Below are 18,011 nucleotides of genomic sequence, written 5' to 3' on the forward strand. Positions count from 1 at the left end.
TATACACACACACACTCTTTCTGAATTAAAAATTGCATTCTACAACATTACGATGTCAATTTCAAATCAATTAAGTGTTTAGCCCTACATGTTAGTGTGAAACCTCGAAGGAGTCCACAAATGTGATGCTGGATGATCATGCTTCTCAAGCATTGTTCTGTTTGGGAGGCGAGCAGGTCTGTTGAATTTCATTTATATGAAACAACCAAAAGCCTCTTGCATAGGCTACTGACAAAACCAACGATCGTGCTCTCTTTAGTCCTGACGTCCCAAACGCTGTTGGTGGCCGTGGCTCCTGGACGCCTCCCTGGTGAAGTGTTCTGGACATGACCCACCTTGAGGAGGCCACTGTGAAGACCCAGGACACGCTGGAGAAACTTTCTCTCAGCTAGCATAGGAACATCAAGGGACCCCCAGGGAGCCCCCCGACCCAACCTCAAAAAAGAGGAATGCACTGGAAGGATGGACGGTGGTTTCTTGAAAATCAAGTTAGAGCTACAAGATTGGGACAGAGATGACATCTCCACATATCATTTTAATCAAGCACTACTGTCGAGTCATATTGACAGTTTTAAAAAATACGACTAAGTGATTTGGGGTAAAATTGCAAACGGCCCATTTGAAGTCACCAACGACTGGAAAACTAGCCTCAATTTGAAAATGTTAACGCTGACACTGTTGAAATCTACGTTCTTTTTGTTGAAATGGTTTCATCCATTGAAGCTTTCCGTTTCCGTAGGTTACGCTGGGGTTGAACGCTGTTTCACTTAGTCCTTCGCCATCCCGTCCCTTTTCATTTGAAAGGCTACCGGAACAGAATATCCTCTGAGTCCCAACTGCCTGTACCCCGTCTTGTATCACTCTCGCCAGGACATTGATGGCCGTTGTCAGGTCAGATACGGCATTGACCAGTTGCCTGGTCTGCACAACCATGGCCTGAGTGTCCCTTCTGGATGCACGCATAAAAGAGGACACTGCTCTCAATTCCTGTACAATGGACTGTAAGCCATTGTGAAGCAATGCAGACTGATTTTTCTGTTCCCGTAGCAACTCCTTGTCGGTGTCCTCGTAAGGCAGATCCCTGTGGGTCTCGGCAGGGATGCCAGTTGGTGACTTTGGCTGACCTGAGTGCACCGTTGATGCTGGAACTTCTAACGCAGTCTCTAAAAAAGCAGGATTGCTTGCTTAAATAATCATAAATATAAGTGAACCGAAAACTTGACTTATTAGGTGATGATTGCACAAAATTAACATTTGAGTGCATAAGCTTTTTGAATTGAGACATTCTGTTTAACAACAATAAAATATATGCGCAGCAGACAAGTTTACGTGCAGCAAAGTCAGCATCCCGTGAAAAAATTAATGTTCCCAATGACATAAATGTTAGTTTGTTAACATGGGCCTGCTCACCTTTGCGTTCAGTTTTTGGTTCAAGGATGTCAAATTCTTCCATCCCAACGATGTTCTCGTCACAGAAGGTCAATTGCAACTGCTCCAAAATCGCAGACAGAGGAAAGTCTTGCACCGGTCCCCCAATTGTTTAACTGAGCCATTTTTTCTTTTGTTCTTCTTCGGATATCTTGCCATCTTTTTTTCACCTCATCTAGTGTCCTTCTTGTTTTACCCACAGCATTGACTTTCTTGCAGATTGTCTCCCATATTGCGTTTCTTCTGCTTACATTCAGATTCCTTTCCTACAACTCACTAATGTGCGTATTTGCCTCTTCCACCAACACCGCCAACTCCATCACACCAAACTTCATTTTGCGCTTGCGGTTCTCTCCAAGATTTTCCATGCTGGAAACTATGCAAGCTACCTATGTCGCAAAGCCGAACCTAGAGGTGAGGTACGACTAACATAGCATTGGTGTCGCCAACTTGAATAAGCGACCAGACTCCGCGTTCTTCTTCGTATGTTACTTCTTCTTTATTACTACATACTCGTTTTCCTTAGCGCCCCTCTTGTGCTTATAGACGCCCTCCACCACTTCAGGCTGTTGCCAACGGCGCGCGAAATACTATAGTGAGTAGACGTGCAATTTTAACGCCCGCTATTTAAACATTTAGATCACTGCATGCGGGCGCCATCTTCAAAGATTAGGCGGAAAATTCGATTAAAGACGAAGTTCGCAGTGGTAGAATTGAAAACTTTAGTGGAAACGGCAAACCACCTGTGCATATTTCGGTACACCCTGCTGACATCACACACAATGTGCACATTTAAGGAACGTGTGCGTTTGTTTGTTTAGGGCGGTAAATAACAAGGCATATATATAGATTTAAAACACACATACACACATTGCATCCATTTAAAGAAGCCACCAGAACTGGAAACCATATTTCTGCAGAAATGGGGCCGCGGTCCCCGTCAGGGTAATTTCAGTCAGACAAAACATGTCAATGTGTCAAGTGGGTGACGTCCATAACTCTTAATGTTGGTGTAATGTCGGGCATATGTTAAGAAACTTGGGAACTGTTTTAAATTGTGTAAAAACCACAGAATAATCAGTATTGACAAAAATACACAAACAAGTGTGCTGCACTGTAAAGGTACAACAGTTGAGCAACAATGATTAAATTTGCGTTTCATCAAATGAAGACATTGCCAAACATCAGCTTTCACTTTGGAAAACAAAGATCAATTTGGTGTTTGTCTCTGATGAATGTTATGGACCAAACCAGGAACCGAATCATAATTAATGTACATTTGTGCATTTTCCGCACAATTTGAAATAATGTCCCATTTTTAAATAAAGGGATTGAAATCAAAACTTCCTTTTAACCCATTCAAGTGATTAATTGGGGGGGGCAATTGATAGAATCATACATCCATTATCTTAACCGCTTCTCCTCACAAGGGTTGAGGCCATACTGGAGTCTATCACAGCCGTCTTCGGGCAGTAGGCTGGGGACACCCTGAACTGGTTGCCAGCCCATCGTAGGGCACACAAAGACGAACAACCATCTGCACTCACGCTCACACCTAGGGACAATTTAGAGTGTTTATTAACCTACCATGGTTATGGAATATGGGAGGAAAACGGAGAACCTGGAGAAAATTAACACAGGCACGGGTAGAACATGCAAACTCCACACCGGAAGGCCAGAGCCAGAATGGAACCCTGCACCTTGAGCGGTTAATTGATTATTAAAATAATTGTTGCAGCACAACTGTACTTATTAAAGTGTGATGGCAAAACTCGTACAGCCAGGTTGCAATACATTTATTTACATATACATGTATTTTATCTAACACATAATGCACTACAATAGGAAGCTGTTCATTTCCCACACTTTACTACTAAACTTAATGTATATGTCCGTAAAAAAACCTTGCCATTTTTTTTTCTTAATTGTGTCTTGCTTTCTGGCATAATTTCACCACTCACATCAATATTCTTTTACTGTTCAGAAATGTGTTTGGGACCATCAGCCTTCGGAGAACTGTCGGAATAAGATTTCTGATTGGCTGTCTTTAAAGTCAGGGACAAAGTGAATGCTGAGGATCTCGGAGAATCCCTCAGAGAGGGCAGGTGCCACAAAGTGTTTCCTGTTCATCAAGAGAAAGCAAGAGAGACAGAAAGAGTCTTTATAAAGGAGCCGCCTACTGCATTAAATGGTTAAATTGGTTAAATGTAATGCATGCTAAACCAAGACTGGAGTAAAACAGAAAAAAAACATCGTTCTTGGCTTGTAATGACTCACTTATAGCTTTGGAAAATCATGTCATTGACTTTCATATGTTTGCTGTCTGAAGGCGCCATCTCCCGGAACTGGTAACAACAGTAACAAGTTTGCATTATGAAAGAAAACGTAACAGTTGAATCAACAGAACACACGTGACAGAGTGGAAAGGCAAATCATACTCTATTGTTGTGTTTGGCTTGTTCCAGAGTGGCTGAGAAGTGAAAACAGCGACAGGACACACCTGCTGCCTTGGCCACATCCACATAACTGAAGAAGATAAAAGGGAACTTGAGCTCACATAAATACAAAAAAAAAAAAACGATTCACCTATCCGCGGCATCGAGTGATAACAGCAGGCTGATGCAGTCGATATAGAAGAAAATTATTAAGTCCGTGAATAACTTGTACAGGAACAATGGAAAGTCAGTCAAAGCACTCTTAATTTTGATTTTCATTTTATGATAAACCTTTTGAAATGGGCTACCGTTTGCGAGACTCTGGGTCAGGGTTGGTGTTGTCAACGGCAGCGCTGCGGCCCTCTTTCAGTGCACGCTCACATGCCGCCACACAGCTCTGCCATGAACCAAGCGTGTCCTGAAGAAGCCACAATAAATAAATAAACAGCACATGGCAGGAGGGACTTGAAATCTTTGATCACACCAATAACTGTTATTTCAGTGAGGAGGTGAAATTTGGCTCGGGCTCCAAATTTGACAATCTTATCAATACAACAGATACAAGCCGCATGCTAACCTATTCTCATGCCGTGTGCCATTTGGAATCTCAAAATGTTGTCTGTCATGAACTGAGGACCTCCTCGCAGTGTAATTATCATTGAGGAGGATTTTGATTGCAACTCTATATAACCATTGGGAGGGGGTTCGATATTGAAGAGAATTTTGTCACACTGAATACTCACTCTGTTGATGTATGCATAACCCTGTGGAACAATATGGGTGTGGAAGAATGTGGACTTGCCCGCTGGGGAAAAAAACAAAACAAAGACAAGCGATTTGGAGGATGCCAGTGAATGAAGCAGGCACAGCACACAAAGAAACACTTGCAGCATTTACATACAAGCGGGGAAACCCACGGCCACAATGACTTCTGTCTTGCTAGAGGTGAGAGATGCAGACGGCGGGTCATATAGCGTGCCGTTGGAGTCCAGTTTTCTCTAGAATTCAGATTTCAAATACAAATTGAGACAATGAGGATAGTGCATTGCATGAGTTATTGCGTGTCATGTAGCCGATCAGGGAAGTCCAGCAACTTAAAAATATTTTGATTCTGGCGTCAGGGCAAAATCTTCACATTTTTAAGATCGTATGACATATTTTTCACTCACAGGGTCAAATTCTGGTAGATTATAAGAGGCGCTCTTCCAGCCCAGGAAGTACTCCTCTGGAGTGTGGAACTGCAGGTCGAGATTCAGAGCAAACTGTAGACATGAAAAATAAAATGAGCCATACATTTGATCACTTGTGCATAAATTATTTTTAAATGAAAAAAAACACATTCAAAGTCTGAAGCGGTCTAACCAGTCGGTCACTGCACGAGAAGTCCTTCTTCTTCTTCCCCGGAGCCCAGTTCTCAGGTCTACCTGCAGCATCTTTAGGGTAAAATCAGACGATAGCTTTGGCTGCTGGTATATACGACATTATGAACTTCATCATATTGGACTGTAACAATCTTGTTGATTGTTATAGTGTGTGTATTGTGGACTATACAGTATACTTTACTATCTCATACTCTACTTTTTAGATGTTTTAACTTCAATAATTCCCAAACAATAAACAGATTTTTTTCTTTTTATTAGCACCCTGTATTCAATGGAATATACAATAGGGGGATTCTTTTTTTGCTGCAGAGCTTCCCTTACATTTGCAGTCTAATTTATCAATGAACCAATGCAGTAAATACCACTCTAAATGAGTATTTATTAACAAACAAACTTTTACAGGTAGATGATGCATGGGTTGTCACTGCAATAAGGGAGCCCTTTCTCTTTAGAATAAGATTTTCCATCAAGTGATTTTTAAACTTGTAATTAATTTATACCAAAAAATAATGAGACCGGTATTTTATGTTATATTAATACAACTACTGTATTAAGAATTCAGTTAACACAAGGCAAGGTCCCAATTTCAGTCAATTTGGAGGTGGAAAAAGAAAGACAAAAATCACTTTGATGACCACAATGGAAGTAACACATTAATATATATATAAAAAATTATAGTAATAACTAATGTAACACATTTCTTTGCCCAATCAAGTAATTGGACGACAGTTACTTGCCATGGTCACAAATTGTTACTGCATAGCAATTTCCAATATTGACGCGTCTCACAACTGAGACACTTGCCGTTCACAGTTAAACTGTAATGCAGTTAACTGCCTCTTGGGCGCAGCGGTGACTAACAATTGATAACGCTTGAATAGGACTCACATTTTTTCCAACAAACAAAGTTAAAAATTAACAAACAATAAACTACTGCAGACCCCATTCCTAAATAAAGACACGCAACAACCAACTTTACATTACAGAACAAACAAGAAGGGGGCACTTCAGTGTTTACAGCTTGAAATGAAGCAATCTGGGATTTGACATTTGCATTGCCATCTGGGAGAGGGATGTCACGTATGCGCCATGTCACATTTCAACCAACAGGAATGGAGGAAGGAGAGAGATTTGTGTTTTCAAGATGGAAATGCAGTCACTATTTTGGGTTTGTGTAATTTAAATTAAATAATAGGTGTGTTACATCGTGCAGTTGACAAAGTGTTATCTAGCATCAAAAAGCCCATCAATACAACATATTAAAAACAAACACAAAAAAACATGGATAACAGCACATTCAAGCTTTAAGAGAAAGACTAACGAGGCTGCGTCACTGCATGAAGGCAGCAAATTTAATCATTGTTTATTAACAATGTAATGATCAATGTTTAACAGTTAAACCGTCCATGCCCAAAACAGATTTCCTTTAGTGAAGTAGTGAAGACCTTTTTCTTCACCAAAACAAGAAGTGAAATTGATTAAGACTCAAAAATAATATATACTTACGTTAAAACAAAAATGGTTCACTTGATTCAAATTGTAATAAAAAAACAAAACTACCCTTGAATCTTGCCGGTAAAAAGCCATGACCAAATAAGAATTGGAAAAGAGAGGTTGTAAATTACATGGTAAGTGGGCTTGTCGGCAACTGCTGACTCTATATTAGGAGTATCCCGATCCAACATTTTCCACTTCCGATCCGATACCGATATCGCGCCCTAGAGTAATGTCCAATTCCGATATCCTCCGATGCGATATGAGCAGGAATAATACATGCTGCAATTCATTTTTTAGTATGAGACTTCATTTTTTAGTATGAGACTTGAACTATTTATACTATTAAACTGAATAACAAAAGTCTGCAATGGTACGTAGGAGTATATATGCCCCATTTATTCAAAACATGGGGTGCATCTGACTATTAATTGGATACATACATACAGTTATTAGTTAACTGTAAAAAAAAAATGCAATTAGAAATGTAATCGAAGTACTGTAATATGAATGTAACTTGAATACATTTAATTACTTTTGGATTACGCCCTACTGTATATAATAAAGTATCTTGCAAACCAACTTAGACTATTTGAAAATCAAGTAATCAGTAATACAACTGAATTACTTTTTCAAAGAATTACACATTTCCGATACAGACTCACCTCCAACATAAAAACTTTGTGTGTTGTCCACAGGAACATCATCATTGGCCTGTATAGGAAACACACAAAATGAAGACAACAAATTCAAAATGCAAACGCAAGCACATTTTAATGTAGATTGGTTTCAGGGTGCCAACCAAGACGGATCTGAGTTGTTGCAAGACATCGTTTTACTGTCTACCTCAGCTCGACTGTCATGTACCTTTTCACACAAGTGATTCCACATTCCCACTGCTGGTTTCCTGTAGATTCCTGGACCAGCTGCTACAAACACCTTTGAAACAGACCACAATCCATACATCACTTTTGTGCACACTAAAAAAAGAGAGATCACATTATGACTGAACTACCAACAAGAACATTTATGTTATATTGAATCCGGAATACATTCAGACAGCAGATTACCTGGTCTGTAAATGCTGTACACCAATTGTCAAGAATATTACGTACAATTGCACAGTCCAATGCAATCACCAACATCGGCAAGATGAAACAATCAGCTTATTACTCATAATGCTTAGTTTTAATTGAAGTTTCAAATACATGTTGCAAACCAAAACATTAGAAACAGCACCAAGTCTGATGGATTACATTTCTGGACCACTGAAAACTTGATTGTGTGATTGCTACATACATGTTGATTCTGTAAATTAAAACTGAGCATTGCCTTTGTAAACAGTCTTTTGAGGCATGCTCTAGAATTTGAAATCTAATGCAGTTGTGGGATTGTTAGTCCCGCCTATTGAAAGGCTACAGACTTAACCCTTACCTGCACAGGCAACTGCAGGGTGGCGAGGATGTCCTCCACTTTAGATTTGAAGACTTCTGGTCTCAGTTTTCCTCTGGCAATCCCCATCTGGTTGGTGAAAAACACCACCTAGACAAAGAGAAAGAAGCGCAAAAAAAAGAAACCAACGCAAAATGTCAGCGTTTTGATAGTCTTTAATATCTTTATCTGACAGCACAACAGTATGTCAAGGACAATCGTTTTGCTCCTCCCACCTTGTATCCTTTCTTGATTAGGTTTGCCAGCCGAGGTTGGATTTCAGGGTAGAGAATCCTGTTCATGATCCACACAATTAAGACAAAATATTCTCCAATGGATGAAAAATGAAAATGTTTGGATTTTGGGGCTTCAGTGAAACAGACGTACTTCCAGTCATCCGGTGCAGTGGGAAAGACTTTGCCTGATTTAGTGGTGATAATGCAGCCATCTATGTCAAAGCCAGCAATCTGGAGAGGAAGACATTGCAATTATTATTATTCATAACACCTACACTAACACTTGATAATATGTGTATTGGTAGATCGAAGACAGTAAAAGACCACCTGATGTTCATGATCTGATATTTTAATTCAGTTACATAATTCCATGTTTCTTTGAAGTTGGTTTATTTAAGCAGTGCCCACCTTGTCACTCCCTCTGACGCTTGCTGCAGTATAAAGCATGAGGTTGCCAACTTGCTGCCATGTGCTCTTTACGCAGGCCGGGGAAGAAGAAGATGTAGGTTGGGTTCCTGTTGCTGTTGGGCTCCTGTTGCATTTCTCTCTTACGGCTGCCTCTGCCAACTCCTGGAGATGCCTGAGCTTTTCTTCTGCTCGTTTCTCATTCTCATCTTCACTCGCCTCCTCCTTATTCCATTCACTAGAGTCCTCTACATTTCCTTGGTGGCGCTTTGCATTAGGACACCCGCTCTTTGGGCTAAGTGGCCTTTTTGATGACTACAAAGATATGAAAGTCACAAGTGTGCCTCTAAAATTAGTCTAAGAAAAGACAATTGTGTTTACCTTCATAGGAGAGGTAGGAAAGAAATCCTTTATACTGCGCTTAGGTGGATTCCACTGTGAGCCATTTTCATTCCCATTCGTCCCACCTTTTGTTTTGTTTGAATTGTTGAGCCCGCTTTGTACTGCACTGGAAGCAGGTGTACGTGAACTCGAGGTGAAGCACACTTTGAATGGGTATTGCTGGTTTACCAGGTAGAGTGTGCCACCATGACTGAGTTTACCAGACTGGCCACGGCCAAGCTGCTCACCCTCCAGAAAACTGGGATTGGGACCCAGCTGTGAAACAGTAACAATACTTGTGTTATAGATTTTATTTGGTTATCAAGAACACCACATGCAGGGTAGATCAGGACAATACAACCAAATATATCATCACCTGAGGCGAAGATAAATACGAACTGGCGTCTTATAAGAGAGGTGGATCTTCTTTAAGAATAACAAAACTACAACTGCCTCGTTAATAGGGAGGGTATATTACTCAAGTGTTTTGTTTTCATACCTGAGTGACAACCACATCCTGGTCTGCAAAGCAAGCCACCACCTTCACTGAAAGCAACACCAAAAACATGACTGTCACGACCACGCATAATCAATCGCGCGCACACACAAACAAAAGAGGGTTGTATTGTCAATCGCTGTTTAGGCTTGTATTTAACTAATCAAATTCAAGTATGTCTAACAGGTTTACAAAACCAAAAAGGAAACAATTGTAGTCCATATTCAATGCCGTTTTGAGCGAAGATCAGGTAGCCTTTTAAGCAACCACAATTAACGCTATGAAACACTGCACATTATCTATTTGAAGAGCAATGTGGTGAAAGCATGCGTGTTAAATTTACCCTGGTGTCTTGAGCACTTCTTGTCGACGACTCCGGTGTCGGGACCCCGGCCCAGCAGCACGGCTCGTCCATCTTCCAGGAGGACCTGAGCCCCGGAAGAACTCACCAAAACGCACGACATTTTAGCGATACAGATCTGAAGTCGCGATGGTCTGGACGACAACGTTCGTATTTTAAACCTGAAAGGTTGGCTTTTTTTTAGCAGAACTTGGGTCTGAACTGGAGGCGCAGCTTGTTTGTGCTATTGGTCCATCCCGATTACAAGTCCACCATGAAACGTGTTGAGTTGGAAAGTTCCGACCACGCTACGCGTTTCAGAGCTATTCCAATAATAATTAGTTTAGAGGGATTTTTCTTTTTTTCTCTCTCTCTCTCACGTGATATTGGTATACATATTTGAACTATACACTGTACTCTCGTAAACAACATCAAAGTTAGATTTTTTAAACTGCGCAGAGATTCTCATTTCGTTGCGATGTATCTGACGCTTAGACATATGACTGCCTTCTTTAATGAGTTTACTTTCTCTTTCTCTTAAATGAGCAAAACAGGACGAACAGACAAGAGAACTATTAGATAGGTAAGTGGTTACTTATTTTTTAGTACTTTCAAGTTAGCATTTTTTGCGAATGTTGGGCGTTGACCTCAAGAGAAATATATTTCACACATTTGGCGATGACACGACCGTAAAATAACGCTAACGACTCTTGCGGTATGTACCTTATTTAAATCAATTGTGACGTAATAATGGACTGTTTGATCCCTGCTGTCAGAGAGTCATTAAATAATTGAACACGACTCTGTTGATACAGAACTATGCAGGTCGGGCTTTTGCAAAGTTTCTATTAGGACTGGTGGTGTTTGACTCCCTTGGAAGATCTTACTTTATTTGCTTTACCTGGTTTGCATAAAATAAGACTGGATTAGCAGGTTTCCCAGGGCGTACCGCTTGAAGAGAACAAGATCAAACTCGAAGAATCCTGTGCTGATAGACATGTTATCATCCAATAGTGTTTGTTCCTGGTCTTTGTCAGAAGCTCGCAGCGGGTTATTCTCTCTTGACATCCCTCCTCTATTGTGCTTTCGTATGCAGTACAGTGCACACTTTCAGTACCTTGGCTTCAGCTGCATGCTCTCAGGTAAAGATATGACTGGCCTTTGGTGTCACTTGGGAGAAAACTACTAATTTACTTTTTCTGTAATGGTTGTGCTTGATGGGATGTAAGGTTTAACAATATCTTTAATTAATCTATGATAAAAAATGACACTTTCTTTTATTAAAATTAATTGCAGGGATTCACTTTACATCATGGCGACCCAAAAAAGTCACAATGAGGGATCCTTTTTGTCCCTGATGAGAGGCTTGAGAGAGGTGGATCTCCGTGGCGCTGATGTTCCCAGTGCCCTGCTGCTGACTGGAGAACATGCATTTCCTTTAGTGATGAACAGCCAGGGCCAGGTCCTGATGGCTGCCTCCAATTACGGCTCTGGAAGAATTGTGGTTCTGGGACATGAAGAGTACTTGTCAACATTTGCCGCTCTTGTAGAAAACGCAGTGATTTGGCTGAGAGGAGATGGCTCACGCAACCTGGCAGTGGGGGTCAACAAGAGTGTTAAAAAAGTGCATGATAACCTGAGCAGATCCAGCTTCCAAACTAAAGTTGTGGGGGCATTCCAGAAGAATCTAGATCTGGGTGTGTATGTAACAGACGCCTATAGCCTGAATACAGATGGGAAGGACCTGGTGGCATTTCTGAAAAACGGCGGAGGGGTCTTAATTGGAGGACAAGCATGGAGTTGGGCCGCAGACCACCCAAAGGAGAACATACTGCTTGGTTTTGGAGGGAATAAATTGTCTGCTGTGACCGGCATCTACTTCTCTCAGCATCCGGGTGAAACTGAATTGGTGCCTATCTACCCTCAGATTCCAGCCTCATGGATGCGTGTGGTGTACGTAAATCCAATTATTATTTTACAGTAAGGTGTATTGTACACTGAATCTCTTGTCGATTTACATGATTATTAATAGTATTATTATATTGTACACCTCCAGTTTGTGATTATTTACATAGCTTTGTTAAATTATCCTTGATCTTTACTGTTTACATTTCTAAACAAAATCGAACGCCTAATGCTCAGAGGCAGAGCTCAGATTACTATCGACAGGCACATTCATTAGTTGTACTACTGTATATATCAGGGTTGGGCAATCAATTTTGCAAGGGGGCCGCAAGAAAAGCAGCAACGCTTGCCGAGGGCCGAGCCAACACGCTAACATCAACTTATTTTAATGTAGTTAGAAAAAGCAGATTGTCTGGTTTAAAAACAAATCCATGTTTAGATGAGGTATTTATTGTTAAAATTAGAAAAATACAATGTTTAAACAAGCGGCACGTGGGGCGACTGGTGAGCATGATGGCCTCATAGTGCAGAGGTTGTGGGTTCGAATCCGGCTCCGGCCTTCCTGTGTGGAGTTTGCATGTTCTACCCATACTTGCGTGGGTTTCCTCGGGGTACTCCGGTTTCCTTCCACATTTCAAAAACTTGCATGGCAGGTCGATTGAACACTCTAAATTGCCCCTCGGTGTGAGTGTGAATGGTTGTTCGTCTCTGTGTGCCCTGCGATTGGCTGGTAACCAGTTCAGGGTGTACCTCACCTACTGCCCAATAGCTGGGATAAACTCCAGCATCCCCCGCGACCCTAGTGAGGAGAAGCGGTACAGATAATGGATGGATGTTTAAACAAAGTTATAAACTTACATTAAAACTGCATGTTTTCACTTTTACACTTAAACTTTAACGTAATTTTGTGCTCCAATAACCAACTCCCTTTTGCTGTTCCTCGACTGGAGTCACAAATATGTGATGCTGTAATATACCCGATACATACAGTACTGTAAATGAAACTTTAGATTTCCGTACAATATTAGTAGGCCAAATCTTGGCAATCTTCCCATCACTTAATACGAATTTTGCTAACATTAGGATCACTGTTGTCATTCGCATTGGTCTCTTTTATGGGAAAAAGTCGCTTAAAATCATGAAAACGTGGCCAAATTGACAACACTTCAGACACAACTGTAGCTCATGCTCGGTAACTCGCTTGTACACATAAAAAGAACAGGGTAGGGCAGGCTGGATCTCGCCCCCGGGCCATAATTTGATATATTCTGGTTTATATCGTTCTGCTGTGCATATATTGGGTAGTTGTGGTGTGCTTGAAGCACTTCTTTGTTATAATCGGCTACTGAAACCTTTCATTGTTCTTAAAATGCAGACTGGACAAGGAGTTTGAGGATGACCTGGAAGTGTTACTTCAGGGGGTATCTGAGTTTGACATTACTGGCAGCGCGATTGCTTCTGAAATTCTGGTTCATGGGCGGCTCGCCTTCCCTATCGGAACGACAGAAGATGGACGTCCATTTCTGGCAGGCACATATTATGGGCTTGGACGTGTTATTGTTGTGAGCCATGAATCATTTCTGGACCGAAAGGTAACGTTCATAAAAACATTGATCATGTCAGTGACGTGTATTATTACGTGTCACTTTATGCTGTTCGGCCAAATGTCGTGAGATGAACACACTTTTTGCTTGGATTAAAACAGGAGCTGGCTCCATTTTGGACCAATGCTATTCACTGGTTGGATGCAGGGCGACACGGCACTGTTGGCGTCCTGCAACATAAAGCCCTCGACAATCTGAAGAAATCTGGCTTTAAGTGTGAGAAGAGCGACTTCAGGAATGATCTAAGTGTGTTTGTGTGTTCAGCATACAGTGACAAACATGCACAAGAGATCCAAAACTTTGTGGCGGAGGGAGGAGGTCTGCTGATTGGTGGCCATGCTTGGTACTGGGCACAGTCAAACAAAGGCCAAAACCCCATGACAGATTTCTCAGGTATTACACTCTACTGTAATGCTTTTCATTCATGTTCCTCGAGGTCCGCTGTCCTGCCTGTTTTCCATTTCTCTTTGCTGCAACGCATCGGATTCAAATGATCAGATAATCATCAAGGTCTGCAGAAGTTGGATAACAACCCTAATCATTTGAATCAGATGTGTTGCAGCAGTGAGAGTTAGAAATCATCCAGGAAACCGGCCCCTGAAGATCCCCACCCGACCACATGAATGACGAGGTTCTTTTCAGCTCCTATTGTAGTACTCGACATTTATCATAATTTGTGAACATCCTAATAGACACAGGTTGCAATTGCAGGGAACAAGATACTAAACAAAATGGGCTTGAGCCTGTTGCCTGATATCATTCGGGGCGGTCGCTTCAAAGCCCCCGTATACAGCCAGATTGGCAAAGACGGCTACAACTTCTGCCACCTCCTACAACGCTTTGCTACTCATATAACTGAGGGAGAGGATCTTACCAAGAATGAGGAGCAAAGCCTTCAGAAGTTAAGCAAGGACTGTACCGCCTTCTTAAAAATGGAAGCCTATGATCGCTGCTCATACGCTCAGGTCCTGTCCACCCTTACGCATGTCCTGAAGAAATCGGGCATACCTCAGGTCGGTAGCCAACGTAAAGAAAAGCTCAGGGGACCAATCAGGTCTTTTGTTGAACCACCGCGACAATATTTTTTTTTTCAGGTGTGTGACACCTGCCCAGTGAAAAGTCCCAAAGACCATCTCTTGCTCAACATGGGCTCAGAGGTATATAAGGTTTGCCCCAATCCTGAAAGCCTGTTGCCTTACCTCATCAATGAGACCCCCCTGTTGCCTGTTGTCTACAATTACAGACTCCAATTGAATGCCAACACAGCGGGTAAGGGCTTATTGTTTGACCATTTGAAGGGTCAACCGTATATAAGGTGCTAGATTAAATTAATGTGATTGTCTGTTTATTTTGATGCACCAGAAAGTGAAGAGTGGATCAGTACTGGACTCTACCTTTCTCATGGGATGAAGACCTACATCGCAATGCCTGGGCAGATTGTCAACAAGGGATGGAAGGTAAGAAGCCAAAACCAATTATTATTGTTTGGATTTATTGTATTTCTGTTCATGCTGCATCTCTTCCAGTAGCACTGTGCCCAAATCCCTTTAATTTGGCATCTTCATATTATCAGCAAGCTTTGTAGTCGGACCAAAGTGCCATATTTATATTCGATACAATATTTGGACTGCGACCCTGATAATGACAAGCACTATCATGGATGGATTCAGATAAAGAATTTCAACAGGGATTGCTTCATAATATTGTCTGTAAAAATGGTTTCTATTCCACCACAGGTCCAAATTGGTTGTCAAACAGACTATCTTAACGCTGCCGAGCTGAAGAGAGCGCCCAGTGTTTACGAGCGATTTCCCATTAACACTGAGATGATGTTGGTGTGGAACTTGTGGGGAGGTCTCATCTACTTGGTGGCCCCACCTAAAACCCAAGTGAGCGGGGTAGAGGTCATAGTACAGGTCGCTGTGCCGGCACCTTATTATAAATCTGGTGAGGATGATGTGATTGGTCTTCTCTGATTTCTGTTTTTTTTTTCTACTTTTGCATCCCTACGCGGTTAATGGAACATCCTTTTATAATTTGTAGTCTAGAATTCAGTAGAGAAATATGTTAATGGTCAAAAATCTAAAACAAATCAAAAATAGTATTTATAGCGAGAACTCTGTGTCTCACCAACTATTGGCCTGGTGTGTACATTATAGAGTTTACAGTCATTTCTGCAAATCCTGGTGAATTTCTGGTTGACATTTTTACTCGACAATATTCAAGTCCGCCTTGACAGCCATAGTTTTGAAATGTTAGCCGAGTTGAAAATCAAACAATTTACCCCTCTACTCTTTTCAGGAGTGACAACGCCAGCCGATTGGGCCATGCTGAAAACAGCTCCTGCCCCTTGGGCAGAGTTGGAGTTCGACAATATCATACTCACTGTTCCGTCAGGTGTCATTAGGAATCTGGATAGACCGGATTTGTTGGCAGCACTCTGGGACGCGATCATGAAAGGCATTGCCGACTTAGCTGCCAAGCCACACAAATTCCCCCGCAAAGAACGCTTTGTAGCAGATGTGCAGATTTCTTATGGTATGTGCGTTTTGTATGTACAGTATGTCAAGTGTCACCAATGTTGAATAAGGTGTGTCTCTCTCACCAGACTTGAACTAGGCTTCTGTAACACTCCAGGATATGATCGCATAACTGTTAGTTTTATGGAGTTTACCTTAAACATATCAGGATAGGAAACGCCCTACAAGTCAAAGCTATAACTCAGAAACATTTTAAAAACAACTTTATGGACTCCAGCAATGTTGATAAGTGAATAAGTGGACAGCTCTTGTTTTTATTGCTCGACAGGTTGGATGCACGCCGGATACCCCATCATGATGCACAAGGCCTCAGCAGATGCAGTGGTCAACCTCGAGAACGCCAAGACTAAAGGCCTATGGGGTCCAATCCACGAGCTCGGACACAACCAGCAGAGAGAAAGCTGGGAGTTCCGGCCACATACCACAGAGTGCACATGCAACCTTTGGTCGGTGTACATCCATGAGGAGGTGTTGGGGATCAACAGGGAAAAGGTGAACTCATTTTTCCTTTTTGACTGGGCCCCGATAGTCATATTATGTCATTTTGCATTCACATCATTGGTTCTTCAATTCAGGCTCATGGAGATGTCACTTCAGCAAAAAGGAAGAATCGATTGGAACAATTTGTAAAAGAGGGCAGGCAACTGAGCAAGTGGGAGGTGTGGGTGGCTCTTGAAACATACTTGCAGGTAAGAGACAGTAAACTCTGATCTAAAATAAATAAAAAGGCCCTTGTGACTGCAAGGCTTTTAACACGCCTGTCACACCTCATCTGGAACTGATGCTGATGAATAAAATGTCCCCCTTTTAACATAGCTCCAGGAAAGATTTGGCTGGGATGCCTTCAAGAGGGTGTTTGCTGCTTACCACAAGATAAGCAACTATCCAAAGGACAATGGTGGCAAGATGAACCTGTACGCGGAGACGTTCTCCAAAACTGTGGGAATGAACCTGTGTGGATTCTTCAAGGCCTGGAGCTGGCCCATAGTGAAGGCTACTGAGGAGAAACTAGCCAACTTTCCGGCCTGGGTGGACCACCCAATGGTCCGATTTGCTTGAATGAGTGATTGATTGATTGAAATGCAGAGAGCTACATTGTTGAATATTCCAACATCTGTTCCTCTACATCATTAAACTAACTGCATTTTTATTATGTTTTTATATTTATGTGTGTTGGTGTTCTTCTACTTAAAAAAACCCCAATTAATTAACAGCTGCAGGAGTAGTAATACAATGAAACTTGGGTTTGTTGGAACATTTAAGGGTGATGGTACAATTGCAAATATCCCAGTCCAGTATTCCATGTGTTTAATTGTATTGTGTATGTATTTAAATGCCTTGTCTTGCTGTCAGTGGAAAAAGGACCAATAAACATTTACGTGATTTACATTTGCATAAGATTTGCGTCTTTATTTTAGAAATACAAAATGGGTGAGTGTAACTTTGTATAATGGTGTCTGTTATTTTAAATGTAAGATTGCTGATTACTCACCAAAACATTTGATATTTTAGTTTATTGCCGGCCAAATTGTCATAAATTATGTCAAAATTTAATCCAGGCTATTTTTTTGCCAAATGTAAACAAAAAATAATATGAACATCTATGGCTTTTAATAATTGAATCGTCCATGAGAGAGTTTAGTAAGGAGATGTACTGAGCCAAATAAGAGAACCAAGGATTCATTAAACGCATCCATAGCATTGGCATCCAATAAATCGGTGTAGGATAATGACATTGAAGATAAAAAAAAAAAGGAAAAGGTTGGAATACTAACTGCATGAAAATTGTTAGCAGAAATAAGACTGGAGCAAGACAATAATAGCCCAAGTTCAGAAGAAGAAGAAGTTTTACTGAATATATATATATAGAGAGAGAGAGAGAGATATTGAATGACAAAGGAATTGCTACTTAGCTGAACAGCTACAAATGTTGC

General features: G+C 41.2%; 2 protein-coding genes and 1 pseudogene across 5 annotated transcripts; 1 reads left to right on the forward strand and 2 right to left on the reverse strand.

The window, feature by feature from the left end:
• Positions 1 to 685: 685 nt before the first annotated feature.
• On the reverse strand, positions 686 to 2,161 carry LOC148333770 (uncharacterized; annotated as a pseudogene). Its single transcript, XR_015844216.1, has 2 exons — positions 1,411 to 2,161; positions 686 to 1,163 (listed from the first exon to the last, which is right to left on the reverse strand). The product of XR_015844216.1 is annotated as an uncharacterized LOC148333770 (transcript).
• A 1,048-nt stretch (positions 2,162 to 3,209) lies between these two features.
• pnkp (polynucleotide kinase 3'-phosphatase) lies at positions 3,210 to 13,417 on the reverse strand. Its single transcript, XM_088300264.1, has 17 exons — positions 10,032 to 13,417; positions 9,692 to 9,738; positions 9,193 to 9,468; positions 8,815 to 9,126; positions 8,558 to 8,637; positions 8,407 to 8,464; positions 8,174 to 8,281; positions 7,607 to 7,678; positions 7,405 to 7,453; positions 5,226 to 5,296; positions 5,033 to 5,125; positions 4,765 to 4,861; positions 4,607 to 4,668; positions 4,172 to 4,281; positions 3,867 to 3,954; positions 3,706 to 3,773; positions 3,210 to 3,550 (listed from the first exon to the last, which is right to left on the reverse strand). Exons 1-17 carry the CDS (start codon positions 10,150 to 10,152, stop codon positions 3,430 to 3,432), a joined length of 1,833 nt encoding a protein of 610 aa, XP_088156390.1. The 5' UTR covers positions 10,153 to 13,417; the 3' UTR covers positions 3,210 to 3,429.
• Positions 10,080 to 17,466, forward strand: LOC148333772 (TRPM8 channel-associated factor homolog). Of its 3 annotated transcripts, none has more exons than XM_088300261.1 (13): positions 10,080 to 10,611; positions 11,043 to 11,170; positions 11,325 to 11,981; positions 13,309 to 13,525; positions 13,639 to 13,930; positions 14,249 to 14,550; positions 14,632 to 14,806; positions 14,900 to 14,994; positions 15,274 to 15,484; positions 15,839 to 16,075; positions 16,346 to 16,569; positions 16,653 to 16,766; positions 16,894 to 17,466. In XM_088300261.1, the coding sequence occupies exons 3-13, from the start codon at positions 11,341 to 11,343 to the stop codon at positions 17,134 to 17,136; spliced, it is 2,751 nt and encodes a 916-aa protein (XP_088156387.1). In that variant the 5' UTR covers positions 10,080 to 10,611; positions 11,043 to 11,170; positions 11,325 to 11,340; the 3' UTR covers positions 17,137 to 17,466. The 3 variants fall into 3 exon arrangements, with proteins under 3 accessions (XP_088156387.1, XP_088156388.1, XP_088156389.1); XM_088300262.1 differs by having other exon boundaries at positions 11,125 to 11,170; XM_088300263.1 differs by lacking the exon at positions 11,043 to 11,170.
• The last annotated feature ends 545 nt before the right edge of the window (positions 17,467 to 18,011 follow it).

This window comes from Idiotropiscis lumnitzeri, chromosome 7 (assembly GCF_059441095.1).
Source record: "Idiotropiscis lumnitzeri isolate Australia: NSW breed Sydney's pygmy pipehorse chromosome 7, RoL_Ilum_1.0, whole genome shotgun sequence".
NCBI classification, from domain to species: Eukaryota; Metazoa; Chordata; class Actinopteri; order Syngnathiformes; family Syngnathidae; genus Idiotropiscis; species Idiotropiscis lumnitzeri.

Coding starts and splice junctions, on each gene's coding strand:
- pnkp (XM_088300264.1), bottom strand. CDS start 10,152: ATGTCGTGCGTTTTGGTGAGTTCTTCCGGGGCTCAGGTCCTCCTGGAA. Junction 8,465..8,557: donor ACTGCACCGGATGACTGGAA/GTACGTCTGTTT, acceptor GATCATGAACAG/GATTCTCTACCCTGAAATCC. Junction 3,955..4,171: donor GACCCAGAGTCTCGCAAACG/GTAGCCCATTTC, acceptor TATCTTCTTCAG/TTATGTGGATGTGGCCAAGG.
- LOC148333772 (XM_088300261.1), top strand. CDS start 11,341: ATGGCGACCCAAAAAAGTCACAATGAGGGATCCTTTTTGTCCCTGATG. Junction 13,526..13,638: donor AATCATTTCTGGACCGAAAG/GTAACGTTCATA, acceptor GGATTAAAACAG/GAGCTGGCTCCATTTTGGAC. Junction 14,551..14,631: donor AGAAATCGGGCATACCTCAG/GTCGGTAGCCAA, acceptor TTTTTTTTTCAG/GTGTGTGACACCTGCCCAGT.